Source organism: Pithys albifrons, chromosome 3 (genome assembly GCF_047495875.1).
Source record: "Pithys albifrons albifrons isolate INPA30051 chromosome 3, PitAlb_v1, whole genome shotgun sequence".
Lineage (NCBI taxonomy): Eukaryota > Metazoa > Chordata > Aves > Passeriformes > Thamnophilidae > Pithys > Pithys albifrons.
In genome coordinates, this window is record NC_092460.1 from 55,374,206 (window position 1) to 55,397,500 (window position 23,295).

At 38.1% G+C, this 23,295-nt stretch overlaps 1 protein-coding gene across 7 annotated transcripts in view; it reads right to left on the reverse strand.

Annotated features, from left to right (window-relative positions):
- The window catches only part of VEZT (vezatin, adherens junctions transmembrane protein), an 87,989-nt gene that overhangs the window by 42,910 nt on the left and 21,784 nt on the right, over window positions 1–23,295 (reverse strand). For 5 of the 7 annotated variants that reach the window (XM_071552063.1, XM_071552062.1, XM_071552064.1 and 2 more), the window contains exons 3-8: window positions 22,258–22,347; window positions 19,644–19,819; window positions 16,926–17,201; window positions 11,370–11,519; window positions 4,249–4,396; window positions 248–579 (exon numbers count right to left, since the gene is read on the reverse strand). In XM_071552063.1, coding sequence (XP_071408164.1) covers window positions 248–579; window positions 4,249–4,396; window positions 11,370–11,519; window positions 16,926–17,201; window positions 19,644–19,819; window positions 22,258–22,347 — 1,172 coding nt within the window. The remainder of the gene's footprint in view (window positions 1–247; window positions 580–4,248; window positions 4,397–11,369; window positions 11,520–16,925; window positions 17,202–19,643; window positions 19,820–22,257; window positions 22,348–23,295) is intronic. The other 2 variants (XM_071552061.1, XM_071552066.1) reach the window with 1 other exon arrangement.

The following is a 23,295-nucleotide window of genomic DNA, read 5'->3' on the forward strand; positions in this document are numbered from 1 at the left end:
TCTTAGTGCTCTGCTTATCTTCAAATTTTCCCCACATACATAAAGAATCACCAGAAAAAAATGTTAGATTCTAAAACAAACCAAGAATCTTTCAGCCGATACTGTGTAAAGATATGCCTATGATTGCAAAGACTTGTATGTATCTGCTTTTTTGCATTTAACCTGGGACACGAGATTACAACCCAAAAAATGTCAAACCTGAGGCCTTCTGCCTACCAGCACATTCTCTGAACTCGTGCAAACTTACTCATTGAGCAGTGCCTTGAGGTGGAGCTGCAAGCTGCGCACAGCTGTCTGAAGACTGTTCAGCTCTCTTGACTTCTGCTTTGTCCTGGGTGGCCATTCCAAACCCGACTGATGCTGCGTCTCAAAGTATCGATAGAACTCGTAGCTCCTTCGGAGCTCCTCCAGGCAGGCAGCGTGTGTGTGAGGTAGGCCTTGGGTCACATCGGACAGGATGTGATGAGGCAGCCGTTCGGGGGACACCAAGGGCTGGGGGGACGCGTTGGATGGGGAGAGGAGCAGCACCAGCCTCCGGAAGAACTCTGAGCTCTGCCCTACCCAGAGCTGAAACAGGACCTGCAAAAGAGGGCAGGGTTAGGTCTGTGCACCTGGGCAGACAGTCAGCCTCATGTAAATGTACAGATTCACGATGGAAAAACATTTCTTGGCCAGCAACAGGAACTTTGAAAAACTGCAAAAATCTACTGTTTTTGAAGGGGTATCCCAGACCATGTGGGTTCAGATCTTGTGAACCTTAGGTGACTTAATTTTTTGATGAAGGATATTAAATGCAATTATGTTCAGAAGGTTGTCAGAGTCCTAAAAAGTCTTATTTTCATCAGGCAGTTTCATTATTTGCTATAATCTCCACCCACCCTACAGCTCAGAAAAGGCTGCCAAAATTCCAGTGGCAGAAAAGACATTTTTCCCTTTATAATGCCAATAATTTCTACGATCTGCTAACTACTGCATTGCCCCACACCCAGCCTTGAAACACTAGTCTAATTGCACTGTACTTCAACAAAAAAATATTCTACATCTGAAGAAAGTTGAGCTGCCAGCCAAAGTGAGAAATTCCACCAATACCACTAAGATGGAAAAGACTTGTAGAAAAATTAATTGATTCACAATGTTATATATCGTACTAAAGAGGCCAAGTCTCTCTGGGAGTAAGGAAACCCACAATTTCAATTTTCTGAGAACTTTCATTTCCAATGAAGTGTAAAGAACTGTTTTCTTGGTTTAGAAAAAGATGTTTGCTCAGTAGACCATGACAGAACAGTAGCACGTTACGTCTCTAAAATAAAAAGGAAAGGTTATGATCATTTTCTCTGCAATACTGGCCCCTATTAAAAAGGATCAACTGTAGGTGACCATGAGATGCAGCCTGAAACCTGTTCTTAAGCATTCCAGATCAAGGAAGACAAAACATTTACTCATCATGCTTTTGATATATCCCAGGATATACCAAAAATACTTGGAAGCAAACTGATAAAATATCTCAAAAGAATAAAAAAAAAATCTCAAATTACAAAAGATGCTAATGAGAACAAAGAACACACAAATGACATGAAGTTAACTGGGGGCACACATGCAAGGCTGATTTGGCTGGATGCAAAAATAAAAAGCAGACAAATGGGCAGCAATCACTCAAATGTCCCTGAATGTGTGGAGCCCTGGATAAAAAGTGAAAAGCTCATGCTATAATAAGCACAAAAGAATACCACCAGACATAAGGCACAAGCAGTGAAGAAGTAGCAAACAAAAACAGTGGATTTAAGGCATTGGTGATAACAATCCAAAACCTACCTGACAAAGGCACAATGACGAGAGAAATGAAATTCCAGATGTATTTATGGTTGCAAGTAGCTTGGTCTGTCAATAACTCCTAATGATTTCTGTTGATTTTTGATTGAGCTCACACAAAATATCCAACTGGCTCTCCTCAGCTTAAATTGGTACATTTTTCTTAAGCCAAAAATTTTCACTCTTTAAATGGCTTACTTAAGGACAAGGTAGTCAACAGACACATGCTACATTTGTCATACAGCCTAGAGATGTGCTTCAATGAAAATTAAAATATTAAATATATCTGGATACATCTCCGTTTTCTATTTGCACTTTAACATAAAGACAAGTTCTCTCAAAAAGCCCTGAAGAGAACTGCACATAAATCTGGGGCTGTGGCAGGATGGCCTACCCCAGTAAGGCCTAGAATCCAACTAGAGAATGCATACAATGCAAGCTACAACCCAAGTTCTATTGCTGGCAGCAGGGTGCTGTTGTAATGCTGAATTATGCTGAAACCAGCCTGGTTCATCAGACTTCAAACACACATCCTGCTTTTTGAAGAAGGATTTGACAGATAAACTAGTTGCTGGACTGTAAATCTGTGACTACAAGTCCATCACTTTAGAAGCCAGGTCCAACTTTCATATGGCAAACTCTTCCACACACTTCCCTGAGGTGTGGAGCTTGTTCTGTGAAGCAGGGACCCCTCTTATGGTTACTCCCCAGGGGTTGAGACAGAGATCTGCCTACTAGCTCATATGGTGAGTTATATCAATCTCTACTTAATGATTGTTTCTTTTTCGAGTTTTGACACAATTGCTTTAATGTAATTGCTTTCATAAAGTGCACTACACTACTTTATGCTATATTATACCCTCCTAGCAGGTTTTTAGCTTTTACATTGCATAGTAAATAATTCTGATTAAGATCTTTCATCTGTTCACTTGTCTGTTCATTTGTCCTAATAAATAATTAATTTTACATAAATAAGCCAATTTGCCATTATTAAAACCTTGAGACAAAGTGATTTAAACACACCTCTATAATTCCTTAAATTTAAGCCGTTGACACAGTCCAAGGCTAGGATAGGATTAAACTCCTGTACCTGAACTCCTCTCTCAGAAGGAGTTTAGAAAGCAAGGGAGTCCCTTCTGCACCTCACAACTCCACGGCAGGACTTCTTTAATAATTTTGTCTCAGCCTTCCACTCTCTCCTGTGGCAAGGGCTCACAACACAAGTATGTCCCAAGGTAATCAGAGTGTATCTATTTTATTAACTACACAGGAATCTGCTTAGGGCTGATTTGTGTTCATTTAGCTAGGTTTAACTACACCACACCCAGCCTACATCACTGTCTGAGTTAACACAGACTGAGATTTGCTAGTTGTGAGCTTAACTGTACCAGAAAGCATCACAACCAGTTTAATTAAAACAGATACAGTTAAACTACTGCACATTGCAGGTAAACAAAGACTTAGCTTACAAGCCTGGGCACCTCTGGATGGCTTCTTGTGCTTGAAAAGAAGTGGGTAAATTAGTGGGCTTGCATGGTTGCAGTTAGAACCTCAGCTAATGAAAAGGCAAGAAAAAAATTTGCAAGGCTTCTGTCTCTTGTAGTTCCTAGCTAACAACTAATTAGACAAACCCTCAAAGTTTAGTAATTACTATTACTGGTAACATTTACTGTCAGAACAAAAGAAGTTGAAGTCTATAAATTAAGTGAAAAAAGCCAACCCCATAGAAAGACAGAAGTCATGCAATATTGAAATTTTCCATTAAAAAAAAATGTTAAAAGGAACGCATTGGCAGAGGACCATTAGGGTGTCGAAGGCTTGCATTCAAATTAGATCTCCCTTCCAAGTGATTCATGGAAATAAAAAATATCCAACATCTCAAAACAAAATAGATAAAAAAGGCCATTATATGGTTGTCATTCTGTTCAGTTAAAAGTTTTTCAAAGATTAAAGAACCACACTGGCTCATGGCAGCAGGGGCCCAAGCTTATGATTTCTGGTCCTCAGTGTAACTGAACATAGCTATTCCCTTTGGAAATTACAACCAAATTCTATCTTCTGGTGTCTCTCTTTTTTAGTCACATCAAGAGATTAGATAAAAAAAGAAGTACAAGTTTGGAAATTATCTTGTTCAGCTGGGACCAAGTGAAATCAGAGAACAAAAAATCAGGTTTAGGGAGACTAATGAAGCTGAACACTGACTTGAATTTCCATGGTTCGCAAAAAAAAGAAATTCTAATGTTATATTGTGCAACTTCTCTTCCACTACCTGCAAAACAAAATCACCTGAATGTAGAAACACATGATAAGGGACTGATTACATGTCCCCCTCAATTCATTGTGTTACTACAGGTTAGTGAGTGCAAACCACAGGACTTCATGACAAGAGATTTTCACAGGAGCCTGCATGGATGTGTATGTCCTTCTAGGAGAGGTTACCTTGAGTGCAGGCAAGCTGAAGCCATCGGTCAGGTTGTGTGCCTCCTCTTCAGAGACCTGCTCTTCACTCAGTCCCAGGCCCAGCTCCTTGAAGGGCACTACACAGATGTAGCTGGTCACGTTGTCACTCTCCGAGTTCAGAGGGTAGGTTTAGCTGGTGTTAAGGTGGTAAACAAAGCCACTTTTGCATTAAACAGAAAAGGAAAAAACACCTCAGAAGGTTTCTTATTCCTTGTAATTTGTATGAAAGTACATACATTCCTCCCAAATCCATCTGAATTGTGTTTAATTGAATGTTTTGCAATCCTTATTTGAATATTTTAAAAGGGTGAGAGACAAGACACTGACCAAACACCTACATCTAAATACAAACATATGAAAAGAAACAAAATAAACCGATGAAAAGTCCCTACACACCTCTTAAGTGAGCCAAACAGCTTATCTTTAACTACTAAGTTTCCAAGATACAGCTGATTTCAATCTCAAACCAGGTATCATATATTTAACAGAGGAAAGAGGAGAACAATGATGCAATTTTAAGTTTTAAAGGTAGCCTGTGTTATAGGCCAAACTCAGGAGGATGTGAAATCCCTGGGAGTTCTGCCTGTGGAGGGACCACTCAGAAATCTTTACAGTAAATGGTCTTTGACATTTCAGACAGCACGGTGAAGAACAGGAGCTCTCTGACTGTCACACCACTAACTTTATTGATTACATTGCTGTAAACCCACTACGATCTTTGCACAAAGAGTGGTGAACTGGTATCTATCAACACTATTTGGCACATTTAAATTCTCAGTAGGAAAATGTACATTTCTAGCCCTCAAAAATGCTTCAAAAGCAGGAAGCAAGTACAATAAAACATACCAGAAGACAGATAAAATAATTCATAGACTAGGAAGTATTTATTCTCAAACAGCACTAATTTTAACCTAACCTCAGGCTGGGGAGGAAGAACAGTTCAAGATTTCTGTACATTATTTGATAGTTAACTGGTCATAAAATAGTAAAATTTGTTTGGAAACAGGAACTTACAGCTGATGGTCATAAGCACAAAGTCACATTTGTTCCACAGAAATATAAATATATTTGTAAAGCATAAATGAAAATAAGGCCTTAATTTGAAATATGTTTTTTATCATTTATAGTTCAATCTACAAACTGAATGCTCTCATCTCTAGCAGATAAAACTGATTGGAAGCACTTGTCCCTTGTTCAACTAAGATGTTTTCTGGGAAAGCTACAAGCTCCATCCACTTTCACTCCCAAATTTTCTATGTGCTAAATTCTCATACAGGTGATTTGCTCAAGAAAATGTTTACTACTTGAGTAGAAGAACATTGCATAAAAAAATAATATTCTATGTCTCAAAAACAGTAAAGCAAAACATCCAGGATCTAAACACATTTCTCCCTACTTTCTCCACAAAGTCTAGAAACAAAGAAACCTATTAAGTGTTCAGACAAAAACCTGCAATGCAAACTAATTAGGAACAGTCACCAGCAGCTGCTTCACATAAATGGTGGATACTCTAACTTAACCTGACAGCATGCCCAGCAGATGGAGCACACAGGATGAGGATAGTAACTCCATCAGAAACTGCAAAGTCAGGTCAAAACCCTTCAGGACCACTTATCTCAGAGACTAATTGTATTCTTTGTTAATCTTTTCTCACAACCACAAAAAGCAGTTTGAACACGTGAATTTCTAAGTCACACTACAAAAGCAATTCCAGGCAACATCTCAAATGAGAGGTTTGACCAAAGCAGCCACTTAACCATACTCTGTGTCAGCCAGGGATTTCCCAGGGGGCTCCTGCACCTCCTGCCTTGCCCTCCACTATTGCAGCCCTCCCACTCCCATTTCTATCTGACAAATGAAAGCAGAGAACTGAACCGATGGCCCCATTAGCTTCCTAAATCAAACTTTTAGAAAGTTTCAACACATACATGTCCGTTTTTATAACACTATTTATGCCTTGTCAGCAGAGAATGACACCTTACACTTATGACCAAAATCAAAGGTTTTTTGATTTACATGGTCCAATACCCAGGTCCTACCTATCAAAATAGTTCCATGGAACTGGAGTATCACACCATCCTGCATCAGCTGAGGAGGGGATTAATATCATCCAATAACATAAGCTACAAATTTTTCCCCCATCCAGGTTGTATATAATTAAATCACATTCCCATGACGCAGAGCACACAAGGCTCTTCCTAAGTATAAACACACCAAGCAGTCTGCACACTGAGGGAGGCATCACCTGAGTTATTACACAATTTAGTGGAGTTAGTGCAGGGAGCTGCCCAACTGCTCTGCACAACATCCTGTAAATGTATGGCTTGGCCTTGCAATCGAAGATTTGGGAAGGGCTCTCCCCACATGGGTGTGCCCTTCCAGGCTGCACAGTGGATTTTTTAGGTGAGGCACAGCGTGCGCAGAACTGGCTCCACCCTTTAACTCCTGAGGTTCATCTGCCATGGCCGAGCGAGCTTGGATGGTGACAGTGAAGTCCTCAGGACTAGAACCTACAGCCCCCGGTATTCCCAGGAAGTCTCCCATCCAAGTACTAACCGGGGTTGATCCTGCTGAGCTTCCGAGATCTGACAGGATCAGGCGTCAGGGAGGCATTTAACTGCCTTACTTCCTCTAAATACATAACCCCAAATGCCAAATTTCTAGTTTAAGCTTTTGGCCATTGCATCCTGTTACACCCTCACCTTCTAGATTAATAACTAAATATTCTTCTCTTTTCTCTGATATTTTGTTCTGTGATTTTGAGCAATGCCAATATGAACAAATCAGAGTAAGAATGACATAAGAAAATGCTGAATTGTTTCTGCAAGTACCCAACTGTCCCTTCACACAAATTGTAAGCAATATGACTTTCCACCTCATTAAATTACTGGTCCACTAAGTCTGACAAAAATGCTTGGTATAACACTAAAGTAAAACTACATATTTTTTGTATTTTACTTGGGAACAAATTTTTATTTGGGCAAAATTAATTCTACTCAGTGAAGGCAGCTACCTAGCTAAAAGAGGGCACACTAGCCACAAACAGAAATTGCTGAACTTCTAGTTTTATTGAAGTGAGTAATGATAACATATCAAGTTCATGCAATTTGTATCACCATGCATAAAACTGTGAACTAAAATGTCTAATTCTAACAAGTTCATCAGATAGACCTCCTTCTAACACATTTGAGACATACATTAACATAAAAGTCTAATTTGCTGCAGATAGTTTTAGGTAGAATAAGTAATACTGATAGCTATAAAATCTACTCTTAATGGATTAGCATAGATCAGTATATTCCTTCACATTTGTTTTTACTAATTTATTTTTTATAATTAGTCACTCATGTGTTCCTATAATTCAGATTAATACCTAGATCTGCCAGTTTTTAAGACTAAACCCAAACAGGTACCAGGTACCACCTTGGCCCCTCAAGTATATTTTCTTCCTTGCCTCCACTGAAGTTATAGCATAAGCAAATGGCTTAAGTTCAAAGCATTTCCCTTTGGCTTCCAGTAGGATTAGTCTTACTGAGTCAAAGTATGCATTTGATATTTATCTCAGAAATATCAAATACATTGAAGCATATGTTTAGCAACTCAAGATACTAGCAAAAAATCTCTCAAGGCAGTGTAAAGTTAAAGCAACAAGCTCTGCAGTTTGCATTTGGTGACGAGATACAAATTTAGAAATGTTTTTAAGATTAAATGTTATTTTACTGTATCATTTTAAAGGGCTAGATTTAAAACAATATGAAAATCCACAGCAGAACTTAGCACAATGTCTGTTCACTGTCTGTGTATCATTCATTGAAATTACTTTTCCTGGAAAAGAAACAATCCATTGAAATACATTTGCTTATTATGGAAAACCTTTTTGACTTTACATACGTGCAACCTGTCTTGGAACACAGTTCCTGTAAGAGGCTGTTCAGCTGATTTTGTTAAGCACGTATAAATGAGTATTTTCATAGTAGAGGAATAAATTGATCTTTTTTCCAGACTAGTTTTGAAAGGGATATTTTGACACAGTAAGCTTAAAAAATAATTCATCCACAGATATTTCTAGTAAGTTCTGAGTAAATAAGAATGTTCTAAATGAATGCTTAAATCAAAGTATATCTTTTACTACATTAGAAATTTAACACCATTTTCTACAATACTTTAACCATTATATACACAGTAATACATATCTCAGTTCAAGACATGTTTACCATAGTTTTAAGGCAACAATTATATTCACTGCATTAAAAAGTTCAATTTCAGGTTTCCAGGTTTAGTATAAGAAACACAAGGATAACAAAATAGAATATACTTCACATTACCAATCTTTTGTAGGTCTGTATATCACTCAGAAAGCCCAGTCACAGACCAGGACCTTATTTTGATAACTGGACAGACATTACACAAAAAGGGTATCTGGAATCAAAGACTCACCCCTGTTGTTGAATGACAAGCATCATGCCCACATTGCAGTACCAACTGAATCCCCTCAACCAAGAAAAAGGAACTCTGCTATGGAAGTTTTCCATGTATACATGCACATAAATGTTTCCATGAAATGCAGACTCCATGGTTAAAAGCTGTAGCTGTCCTGCGCAGTTCCTCACAGTCTTATTAAATTACCACTTCCTAATTCTTTAAAGAGAAAAATCGCCTTAAAGAACGATCAGCCCTCAATTAAAATAGAACTAAGACTTGATCTTTAGTGTATTGGCTGGGCAGATTCAAATTTTATTAAGACTAGGAGTTGTTTTGCATATCAAATTCCTATTGAAAATTGTTCCAAGCAAAAATAATTCAGTTTTTCACTTGCCTAAATACAAAGATACATCTGCTCTGCAACAAAGAAATACAAAACAATATCCAGTCAAACAAAAAGGATTTGTTTAAACGGAATTATGACTAACCAGGGAAAATAGGTTTTCATGTTTTTTAATGCAATTTTGTAATATTAATTCAAATTTTACATATTTGGAACCATTTTCTCTATTAAAAGCATTTTGTTTGGCTGTCGCCAGTTTAATTCACTAACAGTGCTATTGGATTTATGTATCTCACAATGCTCAGAAAAAGCAAATTTCAAATAGAAATTCATTGATTCATGTTCAAACAACCTAGAGGAATGAAAGTAGAGATTATCTTCTGATTTGGTGCAAAGCCAACTTACTAAAAAGAACTGTAAACGTCAGAATAAGGATCTCATTTCTAGATTTGGGATTCAAACTCCTTTCCTTTAATTTATCAGCATTTCTCTCCTTCAATTTATCGCCTCACTCTTTATTTAATCTCTCCAGTTCCTCCTTCTCCTTGCTGTAGACCAGATCTGTGCTAACAATCCAGTGATGGAGAGGGCATTAAAGTTGACACAAGGTGCAGCTGTAAATGCTTTCAACACTAAGGAATCTTTGGCCCCTCCATCATAAGAGTAGTATTTATTTGCACAGTGCACTGGAAACTATTTGAAAGATGCTCCTTGCCATCAATATTCCTGTAATATACATAACGTTTTCAGGCATTGATGATAGCAGGGAAAAAAAATCAAAAAAAGGGCAACTTGGAACTACCTTAAAGCTGCTCTTCATTATCCTGGTGGGGAAAAATCCTTCACATGCTGCCACTGATTTTGCCCCATATTCTGCACAAATAAAATGCTTCTCTTTCCATTTGTCAAGAGTCGACCTATATACACTCAACTTCAATAAATTTTTGGCCATTTATTTCTGCTGACTCTTACAACTATGCAATCTACATCGTAATTTCATATAAATTTTCAAAGACAGATATGTGTGTCAAATTACCGAAAAACCCCAGAATTTTCTTCTCTCCCATTCCTCATTTGCAAAGCCATTCCTTAAATTTAGTAGTTATAAAAGTAGTGGACAGACTAATAAACACCAATATTCCCTGAAGCTGTAGCTTTCCTGGCCACAACAGCAATTCCACACCTGTGATCACCACTGCTGGACTGACTTTCTTTGTGTTGGAGGATGTTTGGGAAGGACATGGTAGTTGATCCTATTTTCGACCTCTCTTCCCATGTTCTTAGAAGTGATTCTTGACTATTTCCAAGCTGGGTATTGGTTACTCTCGACAACATGTCTGACCTAATGTGAGTAATTTTTCCTTTCTTTACATAGTAAATACACCTTATTCCTCAGACTTAAGTCTTGATCCCAGAATGGGGATGCTTGTCCCTATAGAAATTAATATTTTGCAAAGAAATACTAATTGGCTTCAAAGTGAAAGCAAACACTTGTAGCTTTGTGTGTGCCACTGTGTGTGTACACATTACCACTCAATATACCCATCCATTTGCCAGACAACATATATTAATCAATATTAAGTTTCAGGAAGACAAAAGAAGTAATTTGTCATGTCAGATTTTCAAGACTTGCATTACCATCAGCTTTTGCTTCCTTATATGTGTTTTTTTCCAGATTTGGAACATATTTATTTTAATTTTTGCTATAATTTAGGATTAATACATTGTTATTTCCTATATAGTACAATAAATACAATAAGCACTGAAAAAACCTTGAAATGCTAATGCCATTAAATAAAGTATTAATTCACTGAAGAACTACAGATGGCACTTTACAAAATGGAATCTGAACAAAGTGTTCTGCTCTGATTCAGAGCAGAAACAACTTGCTCTTAAATGTGCCTTTTGGCTAAATTAATGCACTCAGCGTTTCACCCAGCTTGTCTGAAACAGAAAACCAACTTACCTTAACACAGAATATTGAGCAAAAGGCCATATTGTTCAGAGAAGAGGCTATTTTGGTGCAAGGGGAAAAGAAGAATTATGAAATAAAATCCTCAAGGACTCTGAAACACATCATCAGTGCTTACACCAAAGGCAGGGGTGTCAGTAACTGGGACAGTGTTTTCAGTGGACACTGCACAGTGCACAAAAAGGCAAACATTTTATGTACGTTTCGAAAAAATGCAAAAGCCCCAATTTACTATGCTACCTTTTCTTTATTTTGTTTAGATATCTAATTAGATATTGTATGTTTCTGGACATACAGACACTGAACAACTGTAGGCAGGTAACATGGAACATCTTCACTCGTGGGTTTTTACAGAAAGGATATTTTTTCAGCATGTACAGAGTAGCCAGTCTTGAAGCTCGAAAGTTGGCTCTGACGGATCGATAAACGGCCTTCCGGAGACCAATCAGGTGCTGGCTGGGATGCTGTCCAGCTTTATTAAATGGGCAAGCGGCACTGACCCTGTCAAGCAAACTTGAAAAGTAAAATGTGATACAACTGTACAGATGGCCTAAAGTATTTTTAAAAGACAGTACATCAGTTTTCTTATTCCATTACTGAGAAAACTTTTACAAGCCACTTAGAAACTATGAGACTAAAAAAAAAAACCATCTTATCAATGATATTGATATATTTCATCAACATTTCAGATAGCAGCCAGGATTCCTCAGTAGATAGCCTGATTCTATTCTCATCTGAGCCATGGCAAAACTCCTATGCACATTTATTTTCTCTTAAATTTTCCAAAATGATACAGTAAGAGTAGATAAGCCGTAACATTATCTCTGATACGAAAGTAGTTTAAGCCCACTGTCAGCTTGGAAGTTTTAATAAACAGGTATTTAGCATTCACCTCTTTACATCCAAGCTTACTCTTTCAATAATTTTTGCAGAAAAAATGTGCCGCTAGTTACTCATGCAAAGCTCTATATTCATTTAACCTTCTCCAGGCAGAAGCTTTTCTAGCTCAAGAGAAATATTATTTGAGTGGTGACATAGATTTTACCATCATGCAGTGACTGACAGCTGTGTTTGTGGGAGTTTTGACAGGTAAACACATGAAATGTATGCAACAACACAAGCACATCTGAAATTGTATTTGGTGTCCACCTGCTCAGGCGAACAAACCATTTAAAGAAACTATGTCATTTGCCTATTAGAATATACTTCAGAATGGCTTTAGCACTGTAAGAAATTGCCTCATTTGGAAGCAAAATGAATTGTGAACTGGGTGAACGCTACACATGTCTGTGTAACACTAAGCTCCAGTTACATGTATTCATATATAATCTGATGCCAAAGGTGTGAATGAGACACTGCCAGCAGCCCAGGTGCACTCTACGTTCTGGGACCGTGTGTAAGAGAATCATCTCTGCAATGAACATTTTGTGGACAATGGGATGATAAATTATGATTAACTGGGGACTCGAAGCCTGCTTCTGCTCTCACCTTTCCCAGGACAGGTGAGGAGGTGAATCCATGTCCAGTCATTTAAAACAAAAAAGCACACAGGGTACCTGGCAAGACTGAGGCGTGTTGCTGCATTGGTAATTGTTTCTGTAGCCCATCTGACTTAAAAAGCTGACCAAGTCAGCAGACCTGACCTTTCTGGCAAAATATCAGTCCTGCTCCATGTGCTTAGCTGGGCCATGCTGCACATTGACCAGGAGGGGAAACAGCTACTGGCCTTCACTGTCAAATATGAAAAGCAATGCAGCCCACCCAGTGAGCAAGGCTGGACCCACATCAGTATGTTAAATGTGATTAATCACACATTCATGCCAAATATTGCCATATATTGAATATGCTAGCAGAAACATGATATGAAATATCTGCATACCACAGTAAATTATGTGACGGATATTAGTTTATATAACATCACATAAACAACTTTAAAATATGAATGAAATAAAAATAACCCTGTGTTCATTTCCATTTCTAAATGTAAATTTCAAATGCTAGCATAGCTGTACATTTCACTAAGGAACACAGTGCGTAATGCAGCACATGCCAGTCTCTACTGTTTCTGTAGCCTTTGAAGGTAACAACTGGAAGTGTTCATGTACAAACTCTCACATCAGTTTGCAGACTCAAACCCCAGGTGAATTGTCAGAAGCAGGCTCAAAGAAAAAGAGCAAAATTCTTCTACTGTAAAAAAGAGGCAGAGGTCCATGTTCTGCTACAGTGACACAAGCACTTCCAACTCCTATAGTGAACAAGTACAGCACAATTCATGTACGGTATGTACTGCCAAGTATTCAGCAAAACAATCTGATTTCCTTCTGAAAAGGTTTGCTTCAGTCTTTTCTAGAAAGTAATTCTTCCTTATTCCACCAATCTTAAATTAGTACAATTTGTTATAAATGTCTATATCAGACATGTCATATCACTAATTTCCTGATGTTTCATTTATCTTCACAGAACCAGAGAATGGTTTGGGTTGGAAGGGATCTTGAAGATCCTCTAGTTCCACTCCTTCTGCCATGAGAAGGGACACCCTCTAAGAGACCAGGTTGCTCACATCTCTATCCAGCCTGGCCTTGAACATTTCCTGGGATGGGGCATCCACAGCTTCTTCGGGCAACCTGTTCCTCAGTCTCACCACCCTCACAGTAAAGAATTTCTTCCAAATGTCTAATCTCAACCTGCTCTATTTCACTTTAAAACCATTTCCCCTTGTTCTATCACTACATACTCTCGTAAAAAGTCTCTCTCTTATCTTCTATGTATTCTAATTGGACTCACAAAATGTTACCAGCTTTGCATATCAGCCAGAGGTAGCAAGAGGAAAAAGGTCGAGCATGAATTTTCTCTTTCCTACTACTCCAGAGCCATTTTACTTCTAAAGAACAGTGACATTTTTCTCCACTACTTTCAAAGTCAAATATGCTTTCAACTTTTAACAAACTTATACAGACAACACACGTTAATAAAAAACTATTACTGCACTCCAACATGAAAGCAGTTCTATAAAGAAGACAATATACACCAAATGTGCTCATAGAGCTTAATTCTAATTTAAAATATAGTAGAAAGGGAGCATTTTGGAAAAGAAGTTAATTCTTTCAGTAACAGGCAAGGGAATAAATACTTGCTGCTTATTGCTGCAGCCCTTCATTATATATTCCTTCAGCTCTCATTTTATAATGTGCAAAACAACAGATATACTTTCATTACGCTGCAGAAATTCAAGGCTGCAACCTGTGATCAGGCTTCATTTGTCTAATTGCAAATGAAGCAATTAGAATGCAATACTGCCTTTCTGCCTGAGTAGAGCACTGCCCAACCTGTGCTACATAATTTCTGTAATCCAAACTACCCAGGTGAGATCTTGGCCATCTCTGCATTGCAGAGCTTGTACCACACAGACACACCTGAAATGCCAACAACAGCATTAAACACTTCTGAGGGCCATTCTGGAATCAGAATATCCAGTTGCCTTTGAGAGTAGCTAATATAAGAGAAGCCTGACAGGACTACAGAAATCCAGAATAGTTAAGTTTGGAAGGGCCCAGTGGAGGTCATCTAGTTCAAGCTTTCTGCTAAAGTTTTTAGTTCCTATTCTATGTGGCTGCTGTGAGTTTTACTGGGTGAGAGGGGAATGAAGGCAAAATTATGTTTGCATACATATTCAAGTATAGCAGTCACTACTGCACAGTAGTAAACCACTGAACTTGTAGACAACTGACCAAAACCTCATCAGAAATAATGTAACATTTACAGAGACAGTCCAGTATCAATTAATAAGGGGAAAATAGGATATAATAAAGCAAAGCCACAGCTATTTCCAATTTAGCCTACAAGAACAGTAATGGATCATGCAACGTGGAGAAAAACCAGCAGTGGAGCCCAAGAAACTTCAGGCCAAAGCTGCAGACCTGGGCTTGCCTTATCAGAGTTCTGCTAAGTGCAACTAGTCAAAATCTGAAGTTAGTATTTAAATGGCAGTTTCAGTATCTTTCCATTCACAATATGGTTAATGCACAGGATAAACTATGCTGAACTAGCAGTACCCTAAAACAGCTGCCTAAGTGTCATTGACCAGTAAGCTGTACTACCTGATGGAAATCTCAGGCCTTCAAGAATGTGAAATAATGCAAGATGATACTCATTAACTCTTCAGATGCAACCAATTCTAGTGCCATCTGACTTTTTCTGAACAAGCACTACGACTGACAAGATTACTACAGCAGATCATGCTATATTTTGTTCTGAGATTTATTGTAGCAAAATTCTAGGAAAAAAAAAAAGGATAACTAGTTTTTTGGATCATATACCAAGTTCTGCCTCAAGCAAAGAATTTCTCATTGACCTGTGCAACAGCATCTCTTGCATATGTGGATGCAGACAAGGACACTCTGGAGTTAGAACTCCCTTCAGGCTAAACCAAACCAAACCTTTACAGCACTGACTTCTTTATACAGTACAATTGTTCCAATGAGGATGTCAGTCAGACTTCTTCCACTCCATCCATACTACAAAGTCTTTTGAAAAGCTTGCCAAAGTTTTAAGTTAAGAGGCTGTTCGATCAAGCATCAGCCTAAAGACCAGTCTGTTTTTTATTAATCTGTTATCTAAGATATGTAGAAAAGAACAAGGCACCAGCAATTTAGACATTGACCACAAGTTCATTTGCTTAAACTCAGGCAAAAATCCAAATGTTTTTCTCATCTGTAATTTGGACAAGCCCTAACAATAATTTCTTTTAAGAACCCGTTTGCAAGATAAGACTGCCTATTGCTTAACTATATGCTTCTTCAGCAAAAACCCCAGACCAAAACAAAACACATAGCTAGGCAGACTAAAGACATGCTTATGCATTCCGAAGGGAGAATGAAACGTTTCTTGAATGAAGCACACTGAAGGTATCTCAAGCTAGAAAACTAATCCAAAATTTCAAGTCTACAGTTTCAAGCTTGCATGTAAGAACATGTGCCTGAATGCAGAATACTTGGTCTGGCACGAACAAACTTCTTGGTGCACACAAGGGAATTTTTTATTGGTTTCTACAGAAAGAAGTCAACTGTATTTTAGGTGTTGGTGTTTCCTACCTCTTTTAGCCTAAAGTCCAACTGGCATAGGTATTTATCTCACTCATCAGAGGCTGTTACAAGGGAAGAGCATTCATGCCACTGAGAGTGCACAGAAGCAGCCCTGTTAGCTTTGGAATCACAGCATACACCGAACACGTTCTGATGGCCTCTCACATAGTAAATGAGCAAAACTTACCAAATCACTACAAGAGCTAAATAATCAGAAACACTTTCATGTCGCTTAAGTGGAAGAGAGGCAAATTCAACAGTAATTAATTTAAAATGCTAAATGTTTCAACAATTGTATGCAAGGAAAGAAAAGTAATGTTAACTTTATTTGAGGTGGGAAATGACCTTTGATGGTCTTTGCTGATTACTGTGTTCTCACTGATTCAGACAGTTATTTGTTACATAAAAATAGAATGGTTTTCACATCCTTTTGTTTTCTAAAATATTAATGATTACTTGCAGATCAGTTTATTTACATGTATTTGGTAATATAGGACTAGAAAAACCCATCTAAAACAATCAACTCCCCAAAATAGTTAAGTGAGTTAGTTCAAAATCCACTTTTTGTGTATTTCATTGCTAGTAGAGCAGATTTCAAACACGTATGAGTTTTGCAAGACTTAATTCACCTTCAGGCTGCAGGGTTTTAGCACTGAGTTGTCAGAATTCATTCTTTTAGTATGAATTGCAATGATACCATTTTATGTAAATGCAAACCTTCAAGTACTATGTTCTTCAGTAATTCAACTTGTTATGGGAGACAGTGTAACAAGACAATTACAGAAGACAGCCGACTTGAATGGATCTGTGCATTAAATACAGTGAAATACAGACTCACAGGGTAAATCCTCTGGAAATTACTTCAGTCTCTTGAATGAGTCGCAGAGCTTTCCTCACGAGATTAGTAAAAGCTCGGCTATTTGCCACTGTTTCTTCCAGCTGGATACAGTATTTTCGCAGGGACATTTGCAGCTTGGCTGTCCTCCATGTGCCCCATACTCTAAAGACTGCATAGACAAGCAAAACCAGTCCCCACAGCAGCCACGATGATTCCTTCCACCACGAAGGAAGCATAAAGAGTGCACTTACAAAGGCAAGAAACAGCGAGACATCCCTGCAAACAGAGAAAATATCATCAACCACAGATTCCTGAGATCACACGAATGGGAAAATCACAGAGTTTTCAGTTACATTTGAGATTACAACATTTTATTATGGGGCTTTTATGTAGGTCCTGAAGAGAGCTGTGAACACCAAGAACTACTCCTAGTGGCAGGCTTGGGTGAATATGTACATATTACATGCTTCGTATACTCTAAGGAAACATTTCTCCAGCTTTTTATAGCATGAGTAGAAGAATAATGCATCACTTTAAAAGGCTGGTTTCTCATACACATATGACTTTAAAAAAAAAAAGAAAATAGAAAAAGCAAACTCTGACTACTCAGCATTATAAGCCAGGGCGTGTAGGAACTGTAACATCTGCAATTCCAGGTTCAAGAGTGCAGTGGGGAAGGGCATGTTTCTTTTGGTAGTGAATCCCTCAAGTAATGCCAGCTGTTACTTTTTCTACAGTCTGACTCATTTAACCTGGACACCAACCCACCACTAGTTTTTAACACATTTTTATAAAGATGGCTTGAATAATAATTTTAAATAATTTGGCAGCTTTTGAAAATCCTTGAAGAACAGAGTTCCTAGTATCTCAGTTTAGTTATTTCAAAAGGATATCTAAAAAAACTTTATAAAGTTGTTATTTTCATCTAGAAAAATTCAACAGAAATAAGCAAGTGCTAGAAAATACACTGTGTTTCATATATATTATTTTAGTTATAGCTTTGTAAAATAATCACAATCTTCACAGACAGAATGGGATATTAGCTTCAAGGGGCATTACAACCATTGTTTTCCAGATTTTTTTCAATGAAAAATATTTGCTTTCTTCAACCCTTAAAGCTGTGTATCCTGCATTTAGATTTGCAGGTATTCACAGTGAGTATTTTTCCATTTCTAAAATAAGACATAATCTCTGGGTTTCGGTTTTGTGGACAGTTTTGTGGTCAATTTCAAGAAGCTTTACAAGTGTTAATTCTGCAGGACTACTTGCTTCTGATAGGTTTCATTAAAGGTCCAGGGTTAAAATATTCCAAATATGTAGTTACCTTCAAAAGAAACAGACACACAGTTTCTAACTACCTCAGTACATTACAAAAATTAAAGTCACACACACATACAAAAATCACAACAATAAAATACTTAAAGAGACTTTAAGAGCTCACTTTGTCCATTTTCAGCTTCTGGCTAACCCAGATCATCACAGACCAAAGATGAAACTGGAGACTCCACAACCCATGCAGACAGCCATTCCAACTCATGAGTGTCCTTAGAGTTCAAAACATTTCCCTCAAGTCCAGTCTGAATCACTGGCATATTAATTGCATTATTTTTCCTCATATCCTTCCCTTTTCTGAACAATTGTTCTGTTCCTACCAGCCACCTTCTGCACATCCTAACAACATTACATCCCAATGATATGCAGATCCCTTTCTGGAGTAGTACTGCATATCCAACTATTCATCACTTTGTGTTTAATAATTTGACTTTCCTTCCCAAGTGCAGCATTAGACTTTTGTCCTTATTAACATTTCTATTCAATTTCCAGGTATTTCTCCAATCTATTTTTGACCTCTTTTCTATGAAAACACAAACTTAGTGTCATGTGTAAGTTGAGCAATACTCACTTATTTTGTAAGTGTACTTTATCATCTCAAGAGTTGAAGAAACCAAATAATGCTGGGATCAGAAAAATCTGGTTCAAAAGTTCTCGTTTGCAAAAGAGCATCCATAATTACATAACTTAAACAGTTGGGATGCGACGTTAAAATAATTTTATCTATTTTCTTAATGTGTATGAGAAAATAGCACTGGGGCCATGTTATATTTCTATATACTGACTCCTGTGCATTTCTCAGCATGACACTCTCAGAAAAACCCCAGTCTTATGATTTTTCAAATACAGGTGGTAGCTGTTTAGATAATGCCGCAGTCAGCTCCTTCAGTATTTCTGAGTGAATTCCACAAGACTGCTGACTTCAATGCATCCTGTTTAAATAGTCTTTATTTTTCTTGTATTCTACATCTGAAAATTACATATCCCACCTCATCCCTCCCCACACCACCCACATATTTTATGAACACCACAGCAAAAAAACCTACTTTTGAATTCAGTCTTCACAATCATGTCTCATTTATCAAAATCAACTTTGTATAGCTTTAGAAAGTAATGAATTAATCAATCATGTTAGTTCTTCCTTATAGAATATATTAGTTTGGAAGTGCCCATTCATGTTCAAGTAGGTGGCTCAGATTAAAGCTCACTCTTTGCATAAAATGCCTGAGGAGAAACCCCACACTTATAAAAAATCTAGAGACTGGTGGACCAAAGACTAAATTGTGAGAAAAAGGTAGCTACTTTAATGCTGCATTTTGTATCAAACCCAGACAATATATTTTTATTTCTCAGTAAATATAGTGGTAGATATTCTCTATACAATACCAAATATTAGGAGTTGCTAGGGAGCGCAGTGTTGGAAGCTGTCTGTTTTCCTGTTGCTTACACTGCCCCGCAGACAGGATACTGGGGTCGAGGAACTCAATCAGTTCCACATCCTCCTGCAGCAGAACTTCCTGTTGCAGGATGGTACGGAGAGTGTCAAATCGAAATCCAACATCCTTACCACAAATGGGCAGGAGAAAAAACAGGCATTAGTAAAGAAATGCAAATTCTTAACATTAAGTTTGCAGAACAAGGAAAACACCCAGACACTCTACACTTTACTAACACCAACCTGTTCCCAAAGAGTACAGGAATGTTTCACATGTTTCACAAATAGCTACTTAATTTTTATTAAACTTGTTTACCTTTAAAAACTCACGCACAACCTAACAGTTCAGACTTGCAGGATGCACAGCACTGACTTTGTGATCTGACCTAGATAGTTACAATAACTGGAAACAGGCCACAGAGCAGGCCAACATATTTACACAAGAATCAGAGAGGCACTGCATCTATTAGATGATCATTACTGAAAAGCAAACAGTTTCTTTTAAATGTCATTACATCATTTATGTCATTAACAAACAAAAATTAGAGAGGGAGAAAGAGAGATACCGAAAATTAGTCAACAACAAGTCACTTGTGGACACTTAATAACAGTAGGGTCAAAGCACTGGACTCAAGCCCCAAGCAGTGGAGTCCTCTCCTGCAGAATTCTGTACCTTTCCCAAGGAAACTGAATCCAAACACAAAACAGCATGGGGCTCGGAAAACCTTTAACTTGCTGAAATCCATGCAGACTTTAGGGAGTTCCTTACCTGTGAATTTGATGCCATGTTAAGCATCTGCTACTTTTTCCCTACTACAGCTCTTCAAGACAAAGATGCAGCTCTTGAAGATACATATACCCATCAGAGAAGCCTTCTGAAATTTTAATTTGCATACTGCACCAAACCATAATTACGAAACACTTCAAGTCAAGAACGTCATAACAAAACCCACCAAACACTGAACATGTGCATCTTTGCATCTTGCTAATTATAGGAGAGAAAGGGAAGTATTTCTGAAAACCCTCTAATAGAAGCTTTTAACACAAGCATTACATTTCACAGTACGAAATCTGTTTAGTTCTACCACTGAAAGAATAAGATTCTTTATGAAACCATAAGAGAGCTGGTTTAAAAGTTTTATTCCATATACTGATGTCACCTCAGATAACTTGCATTCTACTTTTAATGGAAAACATTTGTTTCAGGACTGCATGCAAGAGGAAACTCTGCCCTCCTCCAATGCATCCTGTGTCATTTCAGTGCCCTGCTGTCATATGCAGCAGGACAAACAGGTTCTCCACGCTCTGTTTCCATCTCAAGAAAGTAAGGCTAAAAATTGCTGTTAAGATAATACCTTTGATTCACAGGGGAAGAGGGAGAAAGAAAAAAGTCAATCAAAGATCACTAATGAGAGATTTCAAGAGGAAATTTTGTCCTCCTGAGATAAAGGAGAAGAGAGATAGCAAATGGGTTTGGCAGAACTCTTCGGGAAATGGAAAATCCTAAATTCTCATGCTGCTTGACATTTTATTTTAAAGCTACATTTTAAGACATCATCCCTACATCACAGTAGAAAAAGAAGCAATCAAAATTTTAGATTCTGGAACAGTCTCACTAAAGTGACATTTGCAAGCCTGAAGAAGCTGGGTAGAAGTTAAAGCAGATCTGAGACAAGTCCAGACTGGAAACTGAACTGGCTAGAAGGTCATGCTGCAAACAACAGGTATAAAGGCAGCATAAAACTATTTTTAACTATCTGGGGTAGAACTATTACCCTTCAGGTCTAACACATACAGCCTGACTTGGGCCCTAAATCATCCTGCAGGGTCCAGGAGGAGGAGAATATGACCTTTGTTGGGACACCCAACATGCTTCTGAACTGCTGAGATGAGATCACATGGGCAGCACAGACCCCGATCCTGCATCTCCCCACAGCCAGGGCACTGCAAGGACAACTGCACTCAGGGCACTGCTCTGAAGCATCACAAGCACAGTGCCAAAGTTGGCTTTGCTTCCCCTGAATGCACAAGTCCTGTAGACAGCAGTGCAGAAGCAAAGAGGCCAGGATGGGCCCAGGGCTAGTACAGCTGCACTGTAGTGGTGCTCTGTCTGAGCTAACAAGCTGAAGCTGAGGGTGAAGCAATAACCAGATGAAGCTCCAGAGCCTTCTGTCTTAGGCGGTCTCTGCAATGCCCCGAGCTGCAATGTATGGACCTTCTCAGTCGGAGCCTGCCCACTGCCTTCCAAAGGGGCTACCTATGCTGCAGGCTAGCTTTCAAGAATTCCTTTAATTTCTCACATATTTTATTTTATTATATTTTATTTTACTTTATTTTATTTTACTTCCCACATCTTTAACAACTTCAGCCTGGCTACTGATATTATTCCTGTCCTTTTGTACCCAATTTGGCACAGTAACTCTGAAAACCAGACTCAGTCCTACGTGAAGAATAAGTAAAACTCTTAGAGCCAAAACCAACAACAGAGCAAAGATGTTGTTCAGAGGAGCAGGAAGACCTGTGGATTAGGAAAGGAAATGGAAAAATAAAAAAGTGATCACTTACCAGTCGGTGAAGTATGTCATCATTTTTCTTATACTGTGGAAAAGGAAACCAGCTTCTAAGGAACTCAACTAGTTTTGACAGGATGCCTTGCTGAAGGGAATAGAAATCACTTCAATTAAAAAAACCCAAACCAAAAAATACTAAAGCCAAAAATAAATAAATAACAACATACAATGCCTTTATTTCTGCATTTGATTTTCTTGTTAACTCAAGCCCAAGTACCTGCAAGGAAGTTTCACTTACTGTGCCTGGCCTAACTTCAGAGTACACTCAGAGAACATCTGCTTCCTGCCTGTTTGCTTGTACACAAGAGAATAAAATAAAGCTTTCAGTAACCCCACCTATTTGGAGCATAATAGATTCTTATGTTGTTCTGTTAAAAATAACTACAGTAAGAATTAGTTTGATCTCAAGTTGGCAGCTACTGCATTGATATAAAAGACTTTCTCCTGGAGAATAAAAACCCAACAGGTTAAATGGCTGACAGGGGCTGAAGAAAATTAAAAGACTGGGAGATGAACAACCTCTCCTTGGCAACCCACTGCAGCTTGAGGACAAGGCTTCAGAGTTGTTGAGAACAGAGACAGGGAAGAGTGACTGTAAGAAGAGGAACTGCCCCAGAAACTCCCTGTCCAAACCACAGTGTGCCATCAGGTACTTGGTCTCCATGCTGCTTCCCATGCAACCTAAATCCATACATTTTGTCTGAGCTGTAAACATAACTTCAAACGCCTGTAACTAGAGTGACACTCTCTCAGTCATCACACATTTTACTCATGTATCTCCCTAAAACATGATGCATGACAGATTATAATTGAATAGATGCACAATTTTGCTTCAGTCTGCAGCCATTCAATGAAAAAACCCCAGCTTTTCATATACACTGTGTATCTACTCTCCTCAGACTGAACTGACAGGAAGTATTTTTCAAAATACTTACATACATATATTTCATTAATCTTCAGACTGCTGACATATTATACAATCAAAAAAAAATGCATACCAAAACCAACTGATTGTGAAGTGCTTACATTTTGT